The sequence below is a fragment of the Anarhichas minor genome, unplaced genomic scaffold (assembly GCF_050575085.1).
Source record: "Anarhichas minor isolate MPS153535 unplaced genomic scaffold, ASM5057508v1 ptg000073l, whole genome shotgun sequence".
Taxonomy (NCBI): Eukaryota; Metazoa; Chordata; class Actinopteri; order Perciformes; family Anarhichadidae; genus Anarhichas; species Anarhichas minor.
This window is the reverse complement of record NW_027466519.1, coordinates 6,566,487-6,589,958: the sequence shown is the minus strand read 5'-3', so window position 1 is coordinate 6,589,958 and position 23,472 is coordinate 6,566,487. Positions and strand designations below refer to the sequence as shown.

Genomic DNA, 23,472 nt, shown 5'->3' with positions numbered 1-23,472 from the left:
ATCCAGGAGAAGGATCTGACCGACCAGCTGGAAATGGAGAAGATCAGCATGGAGAGACAGGTATTGTGTGTGTGTGTGTGTGTGTGTGTGTGTGTGTGTGTGTGTGTGTGTTTTCACTTCACTTTCACTTTCAAGTCTACATTTTAACAAAGTTAGATAACAACGATAAATCAAGCTTGTAAGATGATTCAAATTCAAATGTATTTGTATAGCGCCATGCTGTACGAAAGCAGCTCTACAGTACTTCACATAAAAACAAACGAGCGTACCGTACAAATACTGTGTGTTCATTTAAGAAAAGGCTTGAGTGAAAAGGCCGGCCTTTAGTTTGCATTTAAAAGAACTCTTCCCATCCACCAGCTAATATCCAATAAACATCTCTTTCTCTCTCTGTGTAGCTGCGTGAGCTGCGTATGGAGGTGGAGGAGCTTCAAAGCTCCAGAGTTCAGGAGGATGTCATCACCAGAGCGGAGAGCAGAGTCAAAGAGCTGGAGAACACTCTGAGGACAGAGGAGAGGTCAGTCACAGGACTTTTTAAATACACATTAAAGCAGCGTGTTGCAGTGTATCACATGGTGTTTTTTTGGTTTGTCCGTACGTGCGGTCTAGTCTTGTAAATGAACTCAGGAATGCTTTCGTCAAGTTATGTTCAAAGAACATGTTCCTGAGGCCTTCTGTCTGTATTCTAAGGTTCCTTTCTTACCTGCGGTTCAGAAGGTTTGACTTGGAACAAGGGGAAACAATAAAACATTCAGTTCTGGGTTTATAAACTTGTGTGACCGATTAGTCTCCTGAAGCAAGTTTCCAAAGGCTGCTAATATACAAAACGGTCTGCTGTGATGCAAACATGTAACCGTAGCAGCTAACCGGCTGATGTGCGGATGTGTCTGTTTTGTGCAGGAACAAGTCTGTTCTGACGAACACCATCGGTAAACTGGAGAGGAGGATTAACGAGCTGAGCGATCAGATGGAAGAGGAACACAGGATAGCAACGGAGCAGAAAGACCTGGTAACACTCACACACACACACACTCTCTCCCCTACATGAAGGCAGCGTCACACAACAGTCTGAGCCGTTTGTTCCTATCATGTATTTCAACCACTTGAACTTTCTGGATCGATCGGCACTAAGCGTTTCTAACATTGTAGCTGCTCCATCAACATTATTTCGATAAATAACGCCATATGGACGTAAATAGGGCAGCGTCGTTAATGTTTGTACCATAGACATTCTATACACTGTTTATGAACAGCATTTGCGGACATTTTTGGAAAAACGTCGGCGGTAACGCCCCCTAGGTGTTTTCATGTCTCGGTTGTCACTGTGAACGTGTCCGTCTGTCCAACCCCTAAGCGTGGCTCTGTGATTGGTCCCCCAGATGACTCAGAGGATGCGCTCTCTGAAGCGTCAGGTGAACGAGTCGGAGGAGGAGGCGAGCAGGAAGGACGCGCAGTACCGCCACACCCAGAGAGAGCTGGCCGAGGAGAGGGAGACGAGCGGCCGGCTGCAGAGGCAGCTGCTCGACCAACACGTGACGAAGTACGTACTCTAAATACACACACACACACACGCACACAAATAAATAGACAGGTCAGCAGTTCAAGTTGTAGAAGTAGCCATGAGCAATCGCTTTGTTGTGGATCTTCATAGATTTTCATTTAGTGACTCCTCTAAGCCGTGGCAGATCAGTTTCCTACACATTCAAGGCACACATACACACACACAGTGTCGTTCACAGTCGCATTATGATCATCATGGCGCAAAATAAGTCTCTGTCTGTCTCTCTGTCAGGCGTAAGGACACCCTGACGATCCGTCAGACCCTGGACAACCTGAGGTTGGACCTGAGTGTGGACGACGAAGACGACGACCAGCTGCTGCCGGAGCAAACAAACAGTGTCACCAAAGTCTAAACCCTCACACTCCAGACATTCTCTCAATACAAATCATGACATAACGTCTCTACACTGACAGCGCGTGGGTGAGGTGACATTTGACCTTTTTCTAAACCTGTAGTTGCTGTTAAAATAAGCTTTAAATAGCCTGAAGTACATTTTTTGGTGTGTGTTTTTTCGCCGTCGTCCAGTTACACAAAAGCGTCGTATAGCCTTTAAGTCCAAACGGTGACATTTGGCCCCCGAAGACTTAAGTTTGAAGGCGTTTTCGGCACAGGACTCATTTGAATCTGTCTTTCAGGTTTTAGAAAAGTAGATGCACACTCAAAGACTCGCTGGTTCCTTGTATATTTGACCAAGTTCTCTGATTTTGCAGCTTTGGTTTTAATTTGGAGGAGCTTTGCTGACAGTTCTTTCACACGGAGGGATTTTCCATGTTAGTATTTGAACATATCCCACGCTGGCTCTTGACATATTACCTGGTTATGACACATGCTGTAACTGCAGAGGAGGGGTCTTTGGATGTGATCGTAGCTTTTGTTTGATTCACTTAAACACTATGAGATTATTTATATATTAACAGTTTTTTTCTTGTTTATGTTTATATGATAATTATCTGTATTTGCAATTGCTTGCAGGTCAAAAACATAATTTTAGAGAATGAAATGTATGCTTTTAGAGCTCAGTTTTTTTCTGTATTTTCTGTATTTAGGGGGTTTGCTGCTGTAATGATGTTACTTACTGTGCCACCCACAAACAGTATCTGAGATAAGATTTAAGAAATATGATTGTCAGCAAATAAGAAAAAGAAAGACCACCTCACTTCACACTTGGCGTTAATCTCAATCTTTGTAAATTTTATGATATCAAAATGAACTCAAAACATGGCTGGGTTGTTCAATTCAAATCATCAGTAGAAAATTCACTGGTTTCATTCTCAAATATTGATTATGTACAAAAAGTTCATCAGTACCTAAATATAAAAACTGTAACAAACTCACTTTGTAAGGAAGTTGATTCCAGCCGTGTTCCAGCAGTCCTCTGCATGTTCCCCGCCTGTCAGACGCATGACGCTAACATTCAGATATAGTTTGGATTTTCTGTTGTGTTTACATTTGTTGGTGTACCTTACTTTTTTGAAAATGGGAACATGAATGAAAGAGTTTCATATTTCAGCTGTTGGGAATGTGCGCTGCAGGGTGTTTTTTTTGGTTTGTCATTTTCGTAAAACAAAAAGCGACCGTCTACAGATATGTAAAAATAAATAGATTTCATTGACTTATTTTTGTAAGTACACTCCACGTTCTACTGGTTCTACTGTTCTCGGGTATTTATTTTTCACATTCTCTGTTTTGGTGAGAAGTTTCTTTGTACAAGATGCAAATAAATTGTTCTCCACTGTGATTTCTGGATATTGTGTATTTTTGAGGAAAAATCTGTTTTTAAAGCAGATGTTAGAGATCTACTATTTAGCCTTACTTTGGGATTCTCTCCAAATGTTGATCAAATCCTTCACATAAAAGGACTGCTTTGCATTATCTGGTACCATGAGTAGGAGGCACATTTCATTTTTCTACGGATTTTTTAGGAGTATTGTCTGTAATCATACGACTAGTTGCACAAAATCACAATATGAAAACAGTTCTCTCCCGCAGTCCCTCAAAACCAAGATTTAGGATGTTGAGATACACAGCACCATCTATAATCCCCACAAATTGCTCTTTTTCCACATTTCCTGTCGTTCTTTATTGTCAAACAACAAAATAAACTGCAACTGCAGTTGATTGCGATGACGTTGGATAAGAAACGAGCATGGCCATACGATACTGTGACCTTTTATGACTTTTTTTTAATTTTTTGACGATACAATGACGTTTTAATTACTTTTTTGACGTAATATTCTATGACTTTTTCGACATTATATACTAACCTTTTTTTACGACTTTTTGTTCTTTCGACATACTATACCATTACTTTTTTTGGGTTGACGGTGACTCAGTAATAGAGCCGGTAGTCAATCTTCAATCAGAGGATCGGTTCGATCCCCGGCTCCTGTAGTCCATCGGTACATCCCAAGTCTCTAAACTGCATCCCCGTTTCCCTCACTTGTGTCTTTTCCTTGCGTCTTAGTCCCTCCCACCAGGGATGCACAGAGAGATGCAAGGGGTACATCCCAAGTCTCTTATTTGTCATTTCCTCGCTCCTCGCTTGAACCAGAAGTTGTTCTGCGCCGCCATATTGACGGCTGTCCCAAAGCTCTTGGCCCAATCCCAATGTCCCCCCTAAAGCCTCAAACCCTGAACCCTCAGGGGCTTACTGACGTCACCTGAGTGGTTGAGTGTGAGCGACTGTGAGGGCTTGAAACGGTGGAATGGGACAGCACTTTGAAGAAGTTATAGTATAATCATGTTTTAAAAAGTTTTAAAACATTATTATACCATTACTTCTTTCGACTTAATATACTATGACTTTTTAAAAAAAAACTTTTTTCAACATACGAAACTGACTTTTTCTCACTTTTTTTGACATGATATACTTATGCATACAAAAACATTACTTTTTTTACATACAAAAATATGACATACTATAGTATGAATTTATTTTCACTACTTTTGACGTACTAAACTAGGACATTTTTTCACTTTTTTCAACATACTACACAATATCACTTTGTATGACTTTATTTGACATACCATACACCGACTTTTTTCAGAATGCTATACTGTGACTCTAAAAAAATAAATTCTACATACTATACTGTAACTTTTTTTGACATACCATACTATGACATTTATTCAACATACTATACTGACTTCTTAAAATAAGTAAAGTATAGAAAGAAACATATCTTCCTGCTGCATCTCTTTGCATAATGACGACATCTTAAACTGAGACAAAGTAGTTTAATGTACCAATAATCCTGCAATTGCCACAGTGAATGCTGCTGTAAAGATGACCTATCCTGACTGATTAGGACTTCGGAGGGGTGGTGCTGCTGCTGCACTTCAGCTGCTGAGTATTTATGTGAGCGCTGTTACTGCTAATTGGGAATATCCTGACTACAGCAGAGTCGGGGCTGCCATTCCACTGAATAAAGTTCCATAAAGTGACAACTTCCTCCATGTTCCCAGGGCTAAAACCAAACCCTCCACTGTGCCTCCATGGTTCTGAATGTGTACACCACAACCCCACCAGTAGAGGGCATGGTACCTCTTACCTCCATGTTTGCGATGTGGGAAGTGGGGTCAAAATACCGAGGCAATTTCCTTTTCAGTTGTACATCTTAACATGACAAAAGCAGCCCAGAGCATTTGGGATTCCCCAGACACAATAAGACAATATGAAAGCTTTCTAAAGAAAAGTAAGAATAAAAAAAGATTGTGTCGTCCACTGGCTCATCTGCTCAGAGTAATTGTCACTCATTTGTGACAAACGCTTTAACCGACCAATAAACAGAGAGGAAGCAGTTCAACAAATTTGTTTCTGATGACAACACGAAAGAAAAAAATAAACGTCAGAGGCTAAAAGTGTGATAAAATAGTATTTATTTCACAGACACATACAAGGAAAGGAAGAAAAAAAACAGCTTATAGTGATATTTGTCGTACACATAAAGCAAAAATATATATAATATATATATATTTATATACATCTTAGAATGGATGCCTGAGTGTAATTTGAGGTTTAAGAACTAAAGCCTGCCATCACATACTGCAGAGGAACATAGAAAAACTGATGATAATACCACAAAATCATAGGAAACACCACTAGTGTGAGACGTAAAGATGGCAATCCATGATTACACACCATGCAGAAAACAAATCAATTTGAACCATGAACACAGGGTGGAAAGTCACTAAGTATGGCCCAGAAAAACTCAGTCTGATGGAGGGTTTATAAAATATGACTCAGTGAAGCAGCTTTAAAAAATGTATCATAAAAAAATGTATTTCTGACTTTTACTTTGCTGCTCAGATGGGAAAAATATGAAGTTTGTTACCCGTGAAACCGAGCAATTATGAAAAATGACTACCATTATGTGTGCAGTTATGCTGCATATACAGCATGCTAGTTCAAATGTGTGAGCGGGGAACAGGCTCATTATCAGCATGGACAGACTCATTCAATACACAGCTTATTGGGACTGACAAGCATTACAGGAAATGATTGGTGACTTCATATTTGGAGGTAATATTATGATTTCTTTTTTTAAACACCTACATTCATTTACTGGCCCATCCATTAACAATTTTCAAATCCAGCTAAAAAAAATTAGTTATGCGAATAATTTCAATTTTGACGTTTTGTTGAGAGATCATTTGGCTGCATGTAAATATGTATCTGACATGTGACAAATTTGACTCCAATTCAAACAGAAAGTGAAAGATCAGCTTTCTCTCAAATATGACTTGAATTTGTAAAGAGACTGTTTATTTGTGATTGTTGCCATATAAAGATCTGACTGCAAGGAAATGACTGAAAGGGAACATTAAAGTAAAGGAAGTACGAAGAAGACGTATTTAGTAAACACATTGCCCATACAGTAATCGTACAGTAACACAGCTTCATATAACTGGGGAGAAAGACACAAATACACAACGCTGGGAAGGTTCTCCAGACATGGATCGTCCTCAGTCACTAATACTAGCTTTCTGGGTAATCTCCCTTCATTCACCTTTGGATTTTACATGACAACGTTATGCTACACAAACCTCAAAAGCTCTCAATTTTTTTCTGATTAGATTTCTTGGAAAAAAAATATTTTTACTTGAGATTATCTTCCATATTTTGTCTTTTTGGTTTCACATTTAATGCTGCAAAATTCCAATTAACGGCTAATTTGTCTATTATTACAAGACCGAGTTGAACCATGTCTGTCAAACTTTCCCTTATATCGTTTTTTTTTGTACATATAAACATATCATATGATGACATACATGAAATGTAGTTTCTAAAATGTTATATAGATAGTATTAAAAAAAAGAAGCTTCAACTGGATCCATGCATAATATGTGGAGCTAGCTTGAGAACATACAGTTGTCAAACTGGAAAAAGTTTCACTTGGATGCACCTTGTGTTTCTGATAAAAACTACAATCAATCAACCAATCAATCAGTCAGTCAGTCAGTCAAATAGATGATGACTAGACAGTTTGGATTAACAGAACATGAGTAAAACTATACTTATTGAAGCCCCCCCATTATTATGTTTTCTTAAAATAATGACTAAGTATCTTAAAATGACTAAGTGATGCACCATAATTACAAACTTTCTTAAAATAAAGACTCATTTTGAGAAACATTGCAACATGACATAGTATCATGAAATACCAAAGTACTTACTTAGTACTCAAGTCATGATTTTGAGAAAGCTTCTCATTTCAAAGAAATACAAGAGATTTTTGTTTTCATCACATTGGCAGAAATGGCCTTCCATAAGCACCGCACCGACCAATGTGAGCGCCAGCAGAGCCCCTCACTCCCATCAGCTGCAGACAGGACTCCCAAACGCAAAACTAAACCAGATGTACTCTTCAAGAGGTATTTCGGGCTTTTCCTGCGGTGAGGACCGGCCACCAGAGATCCTTCATTTCCCACCAACCGGCGGGATGTGACACACGAGCGCAGTGAGCGAGAGTCGCTCTTGTCATTCGGTCGCCTTGGTGCTCGTCTCATGTTCACACCCACCAGACGGCAGCTCCGATTCAGATACATTAACTCGGCTTTAGTGAGATAACCAGGCGGTGAAGCCGGCCAGCTCACTGGTGCACACTGTTTCTCTGTTCTTCAGGAACATATGCTGCTAACACAGTTCCCATAGTGTTTGTCCACAGGCCGTGTCCACTTCTGATTAAATAGAGGCTGGTGGCAGTGATTGTGAAAGCCCACTCCCCGAGTGAAAAGAACCCATGTCAGAGTTAGCGGTGGAGTTGCTCTAGTAAGCTTTCTGCACTGTCTGCGTTCATTTCTATTCCCATCTGACCCACACCTACAGCCCGTCTGTGAGACTTCATACATGTTTTAGCTGGCCTTTTTTATCATATCAATGAACCAGCTTGTTATTATGCGTTCCTACCATAATTCTACAGCCTGCTTTTTAAAATCCTATTAGTATAGGTGACCTTTAATAAGCTTTTGTATCTAGTTCAAATATGCCTCTTACTGTAGTCCTCTGCTCCTCTCACAACCCCAGACCAACAGCTTTTATTGAACACACTGAAGTCTTATCACGTTTAAAACTGGCGTGTGGTAACTTCAATGGTGTATCAGGGGCCTAGAGCTGAGAGTTGATTCATGTTTCAGTCGATCAACAACAATTTTGATTATAGATTGTTTGCCATTTATCATTCAAGTGCCAAATATTTGCCAGCTCCGGCTCATCAAATGTAAAGATTTGTAGCTTTTATATCCTTGTAAGTAAAATACCTGAAAAAAAAAAAAAAGATCCCACAGATCAATTGATCATGATATCAATCGTTTAGTAAAGCTGTAGTCCTACTGAGGACATGGACATGCATTTAAATGACCATATTTTCCCCATCTATGTGCAAATCACAAAGATAAAGTGCCACCCTTTAGTATCTATGTAAAGTCATAATGTGGTGGTTTGTGAAAGGCCCGTCTCTCTCTCTCTCCCCCATGTGTGTCTTTCATTCACACACATTCAGTAACAGTGGATGGATGGATAGAAAGAGGTATAACACAAGACACTGTCTGCACTAAAGACGCCAGACAGGCAAAAACAAGCACATCATGCAACATAAAATCTTGTCGTAAAATGAAATAAAGTCTAGACAGCCCAACCCCGGACCCGCCCACACTGGACCTTATTCTCCATGTCCAACCCCCTCAGGTCAGGTGCCGGTGGCGGGTTTGCCTCCCGCCCCCCTCAGCTGAGACCAGTAATGCCCGTAGTTGCTGCTTTGGCATCAGATGCACACACACAGAGACTGGCAGTTATGCTTCCTTCACAGCATTGAGTCGGTCGGTCGGTGTAATAACGGACGCTCCTCCCCATGAATCTAAAGAAAAATAAAATAAAGGAGCGTGAGGAGTTCTGAGTGGGAGGAGAGAGGAAAGTCGTCTCCTGAAAAAATCTTCCCCTTTCCACAAAAAGAAGAAGAAAAAAAGCCTGTGTTCTCCTGTTTGGCAGCTGCACTTCCTGTTCTTACTTGTTGCTTAAAAGTTCCAAAATGTTGCTCCCCTCCAAAATAAAAGGTTGAGGAGTCGGTTCACCTGAAGCAGCGTTGGTTGTGAGTGAACTCAAATGTCCCGATGCAGCCGCTGAGGATTGAACCACAGTGACGTTGCTGAAGTGAAACTGTCCCCATGGACAGTAGAACGAGTCTGCTGATGCATTATGGGTAGTAGTGCAGTTGTTGAATATGTCCGAGGAAATCTTGCAAAACAAACCCTTCAGTCAGCTTATATACTGGGTAACTTTACCCTACTCCGCAAAGTTCCCTGCATGGGTTCATCCCTGTCCTGGATCCTGGCAGATGCATTCTGGTTAATGTAGTTGAATACGGACGGTCAGCTTGATACAGCGGTAGACAGAGGCTGACTCTCGGGAGGAGCCCTAGAACGGGCTGACAAGGACAAGATGCTTGAAATCAACCTGAGGAGAGGAAAGAGGAAAGGAGAGGGGAGGAGAGAGGGGAGGAAAGAGGAGCGGAGAGGAGAGGAGAGGAGAGGAGAGGAGAGGAAAGGGGAGCGGAGAGGAGAGGAGAGGAGAGGAGAGGAAAGAGGAGAAGAGAGGGGAAAGAGGAGCGGAGAGGAGAGGAGAGGAAAGGGGAGAGGAGAGGAGAGGAAAGGGGAGAGAATAAATTGATGTGAAAAAGCAGGAGGAGAGGTTGGAGAAATGAAGGAGAGTAGAATGGAGGAAAACAGAAGAGAAAAAAAGGCAACTTTAAAAAATAAGTATAAATCATAATGTAATGAAGCCCTGCCTTAAAAGTACAGATTTAAATAACAGAGCTGAATGAGAGATATACAGGCAGGGTTATAATCTGTGTGTGTGTGTGTGTGTGTGTGTGTGTGTGTGTGTGTGTGTGTGTGTGTGTGTGTGTGTGTTGGGTTTATAATCACATGTTGGCTAGCTATCTAAAGGGCTGTCCGAATGTTGTTTATAGCAGCACTTTCAACCATTCTGGTTCTCACTCAGGCTATGCGATTCTCACTGGCTTAGCTCCCGTTGGAGGGCATCTTGTGGTACTCTTATAAATCGGAAAAAAGTGACACCTCATTAGGATTTTAATTATCTTTGCCACGGAGGCCGGCCGCCATCCGGAGATCTAAAACTATCTGCCAAACAAGCTAGACTAAGAACATGAACCGCCATGTGTGTGGCCATCGGTGAGAACTCAACATGTTCACAACACAAGTGCAACAAGACAAATTCAATCTGACACAAACTGCTTCAGAGAAGAAAGAGAAGATAATCAATGTCTGCGTATATGTGCGTCTCACATTAGATTGGCATGGACTTCATCTTGACCATAGAGGTGAGTTCCTGTTTGGTCACATGATCGCGCCGCCTCTGTCTCACCCTGGAAATACAACACAATATGTGAACAACAAGAAAGAACTTTAAAAAATGCCATGATTTGGAAAAAAAAAACTAAATCTCAAAGACAGACCACACAGCTGTGGCTTGCGGATGTGGGATGTGTGTGTGTGTGTGTGTGTGTGTGTGTGTGTGTGTGTGTGTGTGTGTGTCTTACCACACGACAAAGATGAGGGAAAGGACGGTGGTGAGGATGACCACGGAGAACAAAACCAGCAGAATCACCAAACCCAAATTACCTTCATCCTCAGGATGTACAGAATCTGAATGAGAAGAAAAAAAACAACATGGGGGGTCAACACAACAAGCTGCATGGAAGGTACGGAGAGAGAGAGAGAGAGAGAGAGAGAGAGAGAGAGAGAGGCTGACAGAGAGAGAGAGAGAGAGAGAGAGAGGCTGACTCAAAGATGACAGATAAAGAGGGGTACAGATGCACGATAGAAGAAACAGATGTATGTGTGTGTGTGTGTGTGTGCGTGTGTGTGTGTGTGTGTGTGTGTGTGTGTGTGTGTGTGTGTAAATATAGTTGAGAAATCAGAAGGAAAAGAAGTTGAATCAGACACAGTTCACACCTCGCTGTGTTTTTGTCTTTTGAAACCTGTGAATATACATATTTCATATATTTGTGTGCTTCTGAGGCAAAAATAAAAAGAGAAAAATAAATAGCGGTATGCGTGTGTGTGTGTGTGTTCTCAGATTTAATTACTCTGTGGTGATAAGCTAATTTTAAATGTGCCATTACAGCTTTCATACAAACACGCATTTATCATACTGAGAGAGGGAAAACAACTCTCGTTCACACACACAAACAAGACACGACGCTGTTGAATGTGAACTGTGAAACGAAGCAACAACAACAAAAAAGCATGGACACACATTAACAATAAAACGTGCAAAAACACAAAGATTTACGAGCAAATGATAGTGGACACACACACACACACACACACACACACACACACACACACACAGAAAAAGACATCTGGTTCACAGCAAACCATCTTAAATCTGACGGCATCAGTCACGGTGACTTCCAGCCTGTGTCTGTCTGCTTGTATATGCTACTGAGCGGGTGGCACATGTTTACACGTGCATACTATTTGTACATATCGTGCATGTGTATATTTTTGATGCGCACGCTTGCAAGCAACTGCAGGCTGCTTTTTCCTGTGTGTTTTTTTTTTTTTTTTTGCCCTTTTTTCATGTGAGCTGCTATGTACTTAACCTGTCATCCAGGTAGAGAACATCATACCTCGCAGGTACAATTTACTGCAGTTATATGTAATTTGGGCAAGAAGCCAGACACGAGGTACTTGTACTGCTCTACCCAGAGTATAATAACAGTAAATAATTGCTGCATCAATGACGGCTTCTTGTTGGTGCCAAATAAAAACACCTACTCGTCCCGCTGTTTGAAAGCCAAAGCAGCGGGAAACAGACGCGTTTCAAAACTGATCTGATCTTTCATCGACCTGACGTTTGTTCATCATTTCACCTCAAAATGAGATGATGGATGTTTTGGTTTTTAACAAAAAAGTTTCAGTGCGTGCATTTAATTCCAGGGAGGGACGAGGACACGCGCTCATAGCGACGGTAGTAAACACATTAGTTGTGATAGCAATGTAGCAGCGGATGTACCAGACTAAGCAGTGTCAATTACAGTAACCGTAACAGTAGTAGTGGTGCATGTACTTTGAGCAGTAGCAGTGATCGTAGCACAAACAACTGAGGTGCAAGAAGTAGCAAAAGTCTTGGCATTGAAATTCTAACATAAAGACAGATACAGTGTTGATGTTGTGCCTGAATACAATCACTGATGCGTCATTTGAAACGCCGAAACGCTGCTGCCCGGGTTGGAATCCGACCCGCGGTCCTTTGCCAATCACCCCCCCTTCCAGTCTTCAGTTGTGCTGTCAAATAAAGGCAGAAAAGACCCCAAAAAAGAACTTACTGTGGGACTTTGCGGTTGAGATTTCAGGTTTTGTGCTGAAGGGAAAGTAATATTCTGGAAAGCTTTCCTCTGGCTGGAGCTCCTCTGGAGATTCAGGTGTGGAGGAGACTGCAGTACAAACAGAGCGATCACACACACGTTTTAGGGATTATTCTAGTGAGTAACGATTAATATGCAGATTATTTTATAGATGAACCTTTTGTTTTATTATTTTATGAGATTTATCTTTTGGTTTATAAAACCTCAGAAAATAGTCAATAAATTAAACTTAATTTGACACAGAGTCCAACGTGACTCAATCGTATTTACTGAGTTTCATTATGATGCTGCTCCATGATGCTGATTGTATTGTGTCGTCTCTCTGTGGAGCGCTTTTGTTGCTTTTAAATGTGCTCCAAAAACAAACTGACTTTAGTCTTAGACATCAACATTGTTGTTAATCTTTCTCTCTGACCTTCCCAAGGCATGGCGAGGAGCAGGGGACTCCATTCACTCCACTGGCTGTCAGAGTTCACCTCGTCATGGGCTCGAATCTGAACTTGGTGGAGGTGACCAGCCAGGGCGTCAAATATCACGGCTGGACTCTCCTCGGAGAAAACCTGATGGGATGGAGAAAGAGGTTACAGAGGCTTACATTAGATGACCACTCACTCATCTGATCAGCCCAACACATTCATTTTTATTGACCGAGGTTTTAACAAAACTGCATTTTAAACTTAAGCATCTCATGATGTCCCATTAGTTCATTTAACTTCAGCCCCATGTTTTGACATGTAGTTGCTTGTTTTTAGAAGCATCGACTGTGATTGGCTTGGGTTTCAGAAATAAGGCCGTAAAGTAAATAAATCTGCACGAGGTTTAGCTTCAACTGCTTATACAATGTGGGGAAACTACAGTTTTATTTTCTTTAATACAACCTGTATACAGTGTATACAGTGGAGCCTCGCTCACTAACCTCAGACCAGTACACGGAGCCGCGTGGCCTGTATCTGATCTGAAACATGAGGGGGAACGCATCCTGCAGCGGCCAGGAGGCAGGGAAGTCCCACGAGACCATCAACCTCTTTGGATGGCCCTCTAGGGCCTTCACCAGCAGAGACTCTGGAGGGTCCGGTTTCACTGCAAACAAGGAGAGATAAAAAAAGAAAAAGAAAATTAGAAAGAGATTGAGCCACAAGTATTTCCTGTATGGTTGGCACACTATTTAAAAGACAACAAGAAAGAAATCAAGTACGAGAGAGCAGATTAAACCAAAAAAGCCAAAACCCCAAAACGTATCTGATGAGTGGTCTACCGTTGCAGCTTTGATTGAAAATGACCACTCTTTCTATGCATATATCACCGCGCTTTTGACACAACTATCCACAACTTTTGGAATCTTGTGTTTTGCAGCATATTTGAAGCACCGCTGTGACTAAAAACAGTATGCGGAGGTTGAGGGGAAAAAAAGAGGTGAGCGATATCCAGCAGGCACTCCAGCAGCCACTACGAAGACCGCCTCGAGGACGCCGCGGGATGGCCTCCGCTCGAGAGCGACGAGAACGCCATGTGCACGGAGAGGAGCAGCAAAACAAGATAATTGAGGTCATTATGTGAGGACAGAAAGGGAAGGGTCTAATGAAAACATGCACATGTGAAAAAGACGGGACGGTAAATGCATCTTTTAGCTTCTTTGAGGACATCGACCCTGTTGGTGTGTCTCTGTTGTTTTGAGGCAAAACAAGAGGAGCAGATAATGGACATGACTTGAAAGCATGAGGCTTGTAACAGTGTTTTTAAATGTGTGTTGGTAGGAATAACAGAGAATAGTGATAATAGCAGACATTAAATTGCCTGTTTCAGTAGAGCCGGGAGTGGGAGCACTGGAAGCAAAAATAATGGTGAAAATGATCAACCTTCGGGGAAGAAAATACCATATTCATGTCTATGAATACCAAGTGCTTCATAGACATCATAGAAATGTGTCACTAAAATAGGAAAAACATATTTTTTGAACCACTCCTTTGCTGTGTGTGTGTGTGTGTGTGTGTGTGTGTGTGTGTGTGTGTGTGTGTGTGTGTGTGTGTGTGTGTGTGTGTGTGTGTGTGTGTGTGTTTTAATGTGATCTTACATAGCTCGTGTAACCTAAAGCGGGCGGCCGTCGTCTCAGACCCCAGGGCGTTGGTCTCTGTGATTCTCAGGGTGTGGATGGTCTGCCAGAAGGCAGGATGATAGATGTCGCAGAGCTTGCGGGCCACATCCAGGACGCATGGCCTCCACTCCTGACCGGTGCCCCTTTAAAGAAAAACAAGAAAAAAAAGTGTTGCATTCTGTCGGGTGAGAGACAACTCGAGTGTGTGCCGGAGAACTGCAGAAACATTAAGAAATAAGACACCAATGCTTGAGTTTCCTCAGCTGGACACTTCGCTTGAGAAGCACTGCTGTGATGTGTTATGGTGAAAAGTTTCCACTGAGTGCCACATGGCCAGAGATGGAAGCAGAGAAGCACAGACAGGGTTCACATCGGGATACCACTCACGCTACATGCAGCTCATTCAAAACGTAACATCTGTGGCACATGCACTATATTTAGTCTCTGTTGCCCATTGTGAATGTGACCCTGGGCGTTGCTGTTCGGCTTGCAGTAACTCGCTCTTACCTGAAGGAGGCGTTGTACTTGGCTGGCAGGAAGGTCTTCACCGATTCCGTCCAGGAGCAGCGAACGTGCGTGTGATTGGGCACTTGACAGGAAACGCTCAGCAGCCCAGGGGGGTCTGGGAGACGGGAGTCAGGAGAGAGAGGGAGTACGTTTTAATGAACCTATTAAATGTAATATTTGAAATGTTTCTCTGTCTCGTCCTCAGGTCTTAAATGAACAGCTCTGTGCTCTGGTGTCCCTATTGTGAACCAAAAATATTTCAGGAGAGGCTTGGCCAGTTCTGTGGAAAAAAAAAGTCCCCGTCCCTTTAAAAAGGAAGCCCACTTAAGGGAGCCGCTTCCTGTTGGAGACAGCGACAGGAAGCGGAGGGCTTTTGTCTATTAGACGGCCGACAAGAACGCTTTCCTCTGAGGACCAGCAGTGCCGCTCTGATCGTCTGCGTTTTGTAATAAGGCGCCTTGTTGGAGCCGAAGAGCCGGCATGAATCAAATGTTGAGAGGAGGAACTCATTCATTAAGTAAAAGGGGGAGAGAGAAATATAATTAGAGGGATGAAAGAGACATGGAGGAGAATATGTTAAGGCAAACTAAAGAGAGAGACGAGAATGTGGGAGTAGGAGAAACATTATACTATGCTTATATGCTGAATTATCCAAAGACTGAACTCAACTGTGAGGGACCGGGATGCTGTCTAAGACACGAGGGACATACGCATGTTCCTGCTGCAAAGACTCTTTTTTTTTTAAAGGCTGCAGCGAGAGACTAAAAGTATGGCAGAGGTGTTAAAAGTGTAATGACTCCCAAATTAGCCGCTGCGTAGCCAGGACAAGTCGCAGCACGACAACACTTACGGCCCAGCCTGAGTGTGACGGAGTGGAGGAGGAGCCCCCGGGCGTCGTAGCAGCTGTAGTTGCCCTGCGCCGAGTGGTCGACGTGCAGCAGCACTAAGGCTCCATCGGAGGTCACTTTGTGCCACGGCAGCGCTGAGCTGTGGTTGAGATGCCACGCCACAGGCGCCCTGGTGGAGAACACATAAGAGTTTAGTTATTGTGCCTGAACAAGAGCCGAGATCTTTAAAGCAGTCGTTCACAAAAGACGAGACAATTTGGAGAATTCCTTCCTTCCATACTGCAGTACGCCTTTGAGCCACATGAGGGAGCCTGGATGTTTGTATTGTTCTAATAATTGTAGCCTACTTATGACTTCTGAATAAAATATGAAAGGCTGGTGTACGTTCTGTATTGATGAGAGGAAAACTAAAAGAGCCTGTTAACCGCCTCAATGCATTGATTTGGTCTCATTCATAAAGTAATTAACGTGTATATATGTTTCTCAATAACACATGCATAAGATAAAGTTATGATTTGTCAAAAGTACATCTCTTCTAAAGAGCTGGTTCCCAAATTCCCAAGTGCACAAATGAGCTCTTCTCTCAATAATGCTTGATGTTAATTGGGTCTCCATGGTTTTTCAATTTTAAAAAGTGGGGCCCCAGAAAAAAAAAAACTGTTTTGAAAATACTGCTTTAAAGGACATTATCATAGGAATGAAATACCTAAATCTACATATCACAACTTTCATTTGAACAAAACGGCTGGTTTATTCTTTGTATTTCTCACCGACAACAAATCTGTTGACTATATGAACACAGATGGCTGATGAATCCTATGGCTATACAAATGGATATCACTGCAACGTCTTGATGAGTTTCTTCCTGTATGACTATTGAATGTAATAATAATTTTTAAAAAATCTTTCAAACTCCCATATGACTGTGCTGTAAATACCTCTTTGTCATTAGAAGACAAAGAGACACAACTTTCCTCACCTGATTTGTGACTTCCCGCAGGCCAGTGTCACATTGGACTGCATCTGCCCGTACTGCACGCCTGACACTGCAACACACAGACATCACACAAAACATTAAAAGCGGGTATGCGCGTACTGCAAATACCGTGCAGAAATACCACGTGTCCGCATTGTCTGTATCAATGTGATTTAGGCGCCGCCATTTACAGTGGAGTCAACAGTATCACAATAACATGACCGTACAAGGTTTGGGATCCTGCAGACACTGGGCCGGGGAGACTTTGGTACGCCGTCTGAAGCTGCTCAACGGTTTTATTTTTCTGACACTTTATTATTATCACAATTCAAATAATCGCTCTATTAGCAAATCCACTTTAATATCTCTACAGTAATAGAAAGAGAAGCGTTTCAAGAAGATATCTAGAACAAGACACAGATGTAGGGCCCCTATTTAAACGGTCTATGGTGCATGGTCTAAAGTACATAGCTCAAGGGCATTTAGGGTGTATCCGACTCCAGGTTTGCTCGTCAACCGGCTCGTAATCTGAGCCCAAAGTGAAGCGCAAGGGTCTAAAGTGGTCTCTTCATTAATAGGTGTGTTTTGGGCATTATATGAATTAAACCAATTAGAGTGTCATCTCTAATTTCCTTTAAAAGCCAAGTGCACCTGCACCTGGAGCGTTGTTAGTTCATCAGTAAATCTGAGAAGCGAGCAGGTTTTCTGCCGAGGGGAACGTACTGTATCTGCTTGTGCGCCAAGTGAAAGAGTGCGAGCGGACCGTCTACAGGAGCAGCCGAGCCTCTCAAGTCTCCTGATCCTCCATGCCATCAACAGCTCCATTCGAGTGCATGTGGGCAAATACACCAATCCCTGCGTGTAGGTCCCTGCTTGTAGGTCCCTGTGTGTAGGTCCCTGTGTGTAGGTCCCTGTGTGTAGCTCCCTGCGTGTAGCTCCATGTGTGTAAGTCCCTGTGTCTAGGTCCCTGAGTGTAGGTCCCTGTGTGTAGGTCCCCGTGTCTAGGTCCCCATGTCTAGGTCCCCGCGTGTAGGTCCCCGCGTGTAGGTCCCCGTGTCTAGGTCCCCGTGTGTAGGTCCCCGTGTCTAGGTCCCCGTGTCTAGGTCCCCGTGTGTAGGTCCCCGTGTGTAGGTCCCCATGTCTAGGTCCCCGTGTGTACGTCCCCGTGTGTAGGTCCCTGCGTGCATTGGGAACCTGCCTGTGTCGCCACATCTTGCTATCTGAATAACGTTACCTTTAAATAGCAGGAAAATACTGCACCACTGACTTTAGACCAGGTTTTTGTTGGTCAAAGGCGCAATCTCTTTCTGCCGCCTCAAGATATCAATGTGTCAACAATGCCTCTAGTGTGCAGAGGGGCACAGATAGCTACTTACACAACGTAGTGTGAACATGACAGCTGCGCCGGTGTGAAAATAGCAATGATGGACACTTAGACCTAACACACATTCCAATTAGAAACATTTTTGATACGAATAATGAGCCTTTGAAATGTGGAAATGTACCGGTGCTGATCCAACTGAGAAACAAAGCCCAAAACATTTCCATTTGGACAGATTTAATCTGCTTTCTGCACACTGTCTGAATTTGCTTGTTCATAAGATTGATTCACTGGCTACAAATGCACCCTTTTGTGGTGCCTATCCATGCAAATAGCTTCAGCTTTGTGTGCTGCGGTTTTGAGATATCCATCTGTGAGATTTCTGTCTCCACCCTTTTACAACAGCTCTGAATGTAATTTCCTCATATTACAAAATGACATTTGCGTTACAAACGCAAATGTCATAAAGCGATAAAGCGAGGTCACTGAAGGTTTGGTGAGTAATCGTCAAGATCAAACCTTCGGTGACCTCGCTTTATCGCAATTTTAGTGAGTTGTGAACTGTGAGTAAAAGCTGACAGGCCAAGTACAGTTTGTATCATAACAGAAGAGTTTTAGCAGCTGCTGAACTTGCCATCCAGCAAAATTGTGAAGGCGGAGCAGATTTGAAGCAATACTAAGTGCAGTGTATACCTGAGCAAATATCTTGTGTTGACTGCAGTAATTGGCCAAGCTGATACTCTATCTCAGTATGTGTGTGCATGTTTAGCTTGGCTCCGTAACATGAAAAGCTGGCGTTTACAGTAGATCTGGAGTGAAAAAACATCACTTTGACTGCCAGTCTGCCACGCATGCATCTTCATTAATTCTCAGCCTCAATCACTCAGGCATGCACACTCCCTGCTGGCCTCTCCTCCCTTAGTAACAAACAATTTGTCCCGTTTTTTTTTTTCCTCTCCTTAATTTCTGATACAAACCCATCATTGTGTCACAAGTCTGAGCGGCAAATGGTATCGCAAAAGGATTACAACAAAAAGCATTAAGTTTGATTAAACAAATGTGACTTTGTCGTTTGCATCAGTAAGGGGACCAGGCAGGTGAAGCATTTTGTAGATGTTATTATTCAGTGTGCTCTATTGGTGTATATTGATGTTACTTTCCCCTTCTGCAATAACTTCATGTGCCCTTCAGGGGCCGACAATCCTAAATTCAAGTTTACACAAACTCAAGTTACCGAGGGCCTTTTCAACGCTTGGTTTTCTCTCACACCGAAAGATCGCTTTTCTGGCCTTCCTGCTGTTGTTGTAGTGGCGGTGGGAAGAGAGACAGCCGAGGTAAAAAAAAGAACGATGAAGGGCTCCACAGTGAATTTGTGGCTACATTCATGTTTCTGTGTGGAGGGGACGAGCAGAAAGCAGGACAATGAATTCTACTGAGTTCCTTTCTTTTTTGAATTTGGCCTGTTTATTCTGCTGCAGTGTGTATGGGAAACAATTTGTCATACACAACACAAGGCACGGTTAATAAATCTGAGCTTCTAAGACAGCGGTTTATTTATTGGAAACTGTGAACAAAGCTGTGGGACATTAGAAAAACATGTATCACAGAAAGGATTTATTATGTTCCATGTTTCGTCCACATGTTTAGTTTACTGCCCTGCTATTGTTTCAATCATCAAATTAAAGGCTGAGATCAGGTAAATAGCAACAGGACAGACAGACAACAAGACCAGACAGATTATTCAAATGACTCATTGGGAGGTTAAACCAGGAATGAGCACACCTGAACAATTTCAGGAGAAAATCGTATGAAGCTTTTTCTGATCAAAGAGGAGATTGCAATTTATATTGGGTTTATTTTCACACCACAGGCATGCATTTGTGGGCTATATTATATTTTAAAAATACATAAATGTGCCAAGCGTACCGTATCAGAATTGTCTTTTTAGTTCTTGACATAACTCAGTAATAATCAATCATGACATCCAAAAGTGACGTATCTACTGATAACAGCTGAGCTGCCCAGTTATGGCGATGATGACAAACCGCTGGTCGTGTCCGACAATGCTCTGGTATCAAACTGACTGCATGTAATGCCTGACTGTTGACTGCTCGGCACTTCAACAGTTTGAGCTAACGTTAGCTTTGCAAAATGTCAGGGTTTCTGAATTGTGGAGGTCCCAGCGTGGGGGCCTTGACGGTGACGAGCTTAAAACACGGTGTCATCTGCATAAATGTTCACCTACAGGGATTCCATTAAAACTCTCAGCTGTCTGCTTACTCTCCACAACTGCCGAGCTACAAGCTAGCTACCTGTCTGAAAGTGATGTGCGGTGATTACCTTGATTATTATACCATGTGCACAAAAACGCTTGCCACTAGGTTGGTCTTATATGATCAGCAAAAAGACAGAGCCCACTCCTCTCGAATTAACCGGAGAAAAGGCCAAGAATGTTGGTGTTGTTGTTTCGCCAACGCAAGAAATTAACTAAAGTTTACCAGCAACAGTGGTCCTTACATTTTCTGTAGTTTGTGAAGAAGAAACTGTTAAATTATACATTTAACAATTCAAATTGTGGCTCTTGCGTTTAGACAACTGCACTATTTAACTGCAATTTTGATATAAAAATGAGAAACCATTCAGACCTTAACTGTGTCCACACAACCAGGCAAGTACAGTTGGTCAAAGTTCAGAAAAACTGCATTTCTACTTACATTTAATTTGCACTTAAGGATATTATTAAAATCTTCCTTTGTCTCTTTTCTCATTAACTTTTAATTTATCTCAATCTTTTTATTCAATGGCTCTCTCGTCAGTGTTTTCCAGATTTTCTTTTCCCCTTTAACCACAACACACACACACACACACACACACACACACACACACACACACACACACACACACACACACACACACACACACACACACACACACACACACACACACACACACACACACACACACACACACACACACACACACACGCACACTCCCCTCCCTATGTTCCTGTGAGTGTGCGTTACCTGGGGCCTCAGTGCAGTGCAAAGAGTTGGCTGATCTGAATGTGTGTATTCATGTTTTATTGGCAGTGAAGTACATTATTCCCCAAACCCACAGCGTTCCACTCATATCTGATTCTCCCTCTGGCAAGAGGGCCCAGACACATGCGCAAGCACACACACACACACACATATGCATAAAACCACACAGACACACACACACACACACACACACACACACACACACACACTCTAATTCACACAGGAAGACTGCAAGTTTCTCCTGACATTGAAATCAGATGGCAGGGTGGACACAGAAAATTGCAAGCTGTGTGAAACTCAATACTTTCCAAACCATAAAAAAAGGAACTCTGGAGCTGCCGCAGGGTAAAATGAATGGGAGGGGAAAACTTTGACAGTTTCACCTGAAGGGCCAAGGGCGAGTGCTCTTATTGTTGGAGCAGTTCATTTGGCTGGCTTCAGAAAGAGATACAGCAATAGAGAGAGGGAGACCGAAACAACGATGGGGGGGACAGTCTTTCAAAGAAAGAAGAGAGTTTCTTAATGTCAGACATATCCTTCAAGCGCTGTGTGAGGTGGGGGGGGGGGGGGGGGGGGGGAGAACAAAAGAAGAAGGCTTCAACAATGGATTTCTTGTTTGCAGAGAGATAATAAAAAAAAATACATGAATTCAAATTCAGCTATAAAAAAATGAAGTTGCACATCAAAAATCAGACAAGGGGGGAACCATTACATTGAACACTGATGTGTTTCAACAAAAACAAAAAGTTCTCTGATCAGGATTCTGCTCGGACTCTGCTTTGGATTTGCTCCCTCCTTTCTACTGCAGGAGCTTTAGATCCCACGAGCACTTTGAGTCGAGATAAGTCAAGAGCGCCCAAAATAGTTCACAAAGGAATCCGCGGCTGATCCTTAACAGAAACGTGTGTTTGTACGTGTGTCTTAAATACGTCCTCGGGAAAAATGTCTCTCTGCTCGGTGAGCATGCAGACGAGTTACCTTCATCAGTCCGAAGCTGAGCTCGACCGGGGCGCAGCGACCACGATAGAAACCAGATGACTGTCAGACACACAGGACTGGACAAAAGGCCTGGCATCTAGAGAGAGAGAGAGAGAGAGAGAGAGAGAGAGAGAGAGAGAGAGAGAGAGGTGGGAAAAAGAGAAAAAGAGGTATAATTATTGGGAGTTATTTTCAAGCCTAAAGTTTTTGGCGGTAAGCATAACAACATCAGCATCATCATCATCATCATCATTCTGAGTCCATTTCGTGCATGTAAATTGGCATGAAAAGGAAGATGTTTGGGGAAACCAGAAACGTCCAATTTCTTTGGTCAATTTCCTCGCTGGAGCTGCAGTAACAACATACCAATGTGTAAATGGTTTGGTAATAACATGTTGCAGGCTGTAAATTCTGTGTCTGCCTTTTACTTATTATTGCAAATTCTATGCCACGAACAGTCAGAAAACGCAAAGACGACGGTTCAAGACAACTGGTCGCTTCTACCTCTGTCAGCGCGAGTCTTTCTCAAAACTAACAACACATTTCTCATTAAAGAACAGAAGGAAATGATGCTGGAAATGATTTTCTGTTTCCACTGGCTTTGTTAGGTTTTAGTTCAGGTTGTGCTGGAGAACAGATCCATGGAGCGGTTTGGTACCCCTGAGCTTTCTTTCTATGTAATTTAACCAAGATGTGCACACTCTCTCTGTGTCTCTGTCCTCTCTCTCTCTCTCTCTCTCTCCATGAAGTTGATTTTTGTTGTCCTCTTACATAATAATAATAATAATAGCAAAGTAAAGTATTACATTTGTGCTGTGCGTCTGTGTGTGCGTGTGTGTGTGTGTGTGTGTGTGTGTGCGTGTGTGTGTAAGTACCCATATACATGCTAACAGTTATGCAGGTAGTAAGGCTGTAAGGCTGTTTTGGCACTTTGAGCTAAAAGATAACATTAGCATCTTAACTAGCTGTCACTAGCAGTGACTATGCTAACATGCGGATGTTAACCAGGTACAGTGTTTTCCGTGTTCTTAGTTTCGCTAGATAGCATGCTAAGATTCATGCTAATTAGCGCTGAACACATTCATGGGACGTTCTTAAAAGCTGCATTGAACATGAGATGTGTGATACAACTGCTTTACGCAAATATGTTTGAAATGAAACGATTTCATAGGCTGTTTCTATCTAAGTAACTGTAAGCACAGACAGGGAAACATCATGAAACAAACATATAATGAATTTCTTCCTACTGAGCCCAGGAC

The 23,472-nt window shown here is 42.4% G+C and overlaps 1 protein-coding gene across 1 annotated transcript in view; it reads right to left on the bottom strand.

Moving 5' to 3' along the window:
• Positions 1–5,423: 5,423 nt before the first annotated feature.
• Positions 5,424–23,472, bottom strand: part of il11ra (interleukin 11 receptor subunit alpha) — a 48,505-nt gene continuing 30,456 nt past the window's right edge. Inside the window, exons 2-12 of the mRNA XM_076079887.1 lie at positions 22,214–22,310; positions 16,877–16,943; positions 15,900–16,066; positions 15,050–15,164; positions 14,522–14,685; positions 13,367–13,530; positions 12,866–13,010; positions 12,412–12,519; positions 10,618–10,723; positions 10,364–10,443; positions 5,424–9,512 (exon numbers count right to left, since the gene is read on the bottom strand). Coding sequence (XP_075936002.1) covers positions 10,365–10,443; positions 10,618–10,723; positions 12,412–12,519; positions 12,866–13,010; positions 13,367–13,530; positions 14,522–14,685; positions 15,050–15,164; positions 15,900–16,066; positions 16,877–16,943; positions 22,214–22,310 — 1,212 coding nt within the window. The 3' untranslated portion in view covers positions 5,424–9,512; position 10,364. The remainder of the gene's footprint in view (positions 9,513–10,363; positions 10,444–10,617; positions 10,724–12,411; positions 12,520–12,865; positions 13,011–13,366; positions 13,531–14,521; positions 14,686–15,049; positions 15,165–15,899; positions 16,067–16,876; positions 16,944–22,213; positions 22,311–23,472) is intronic.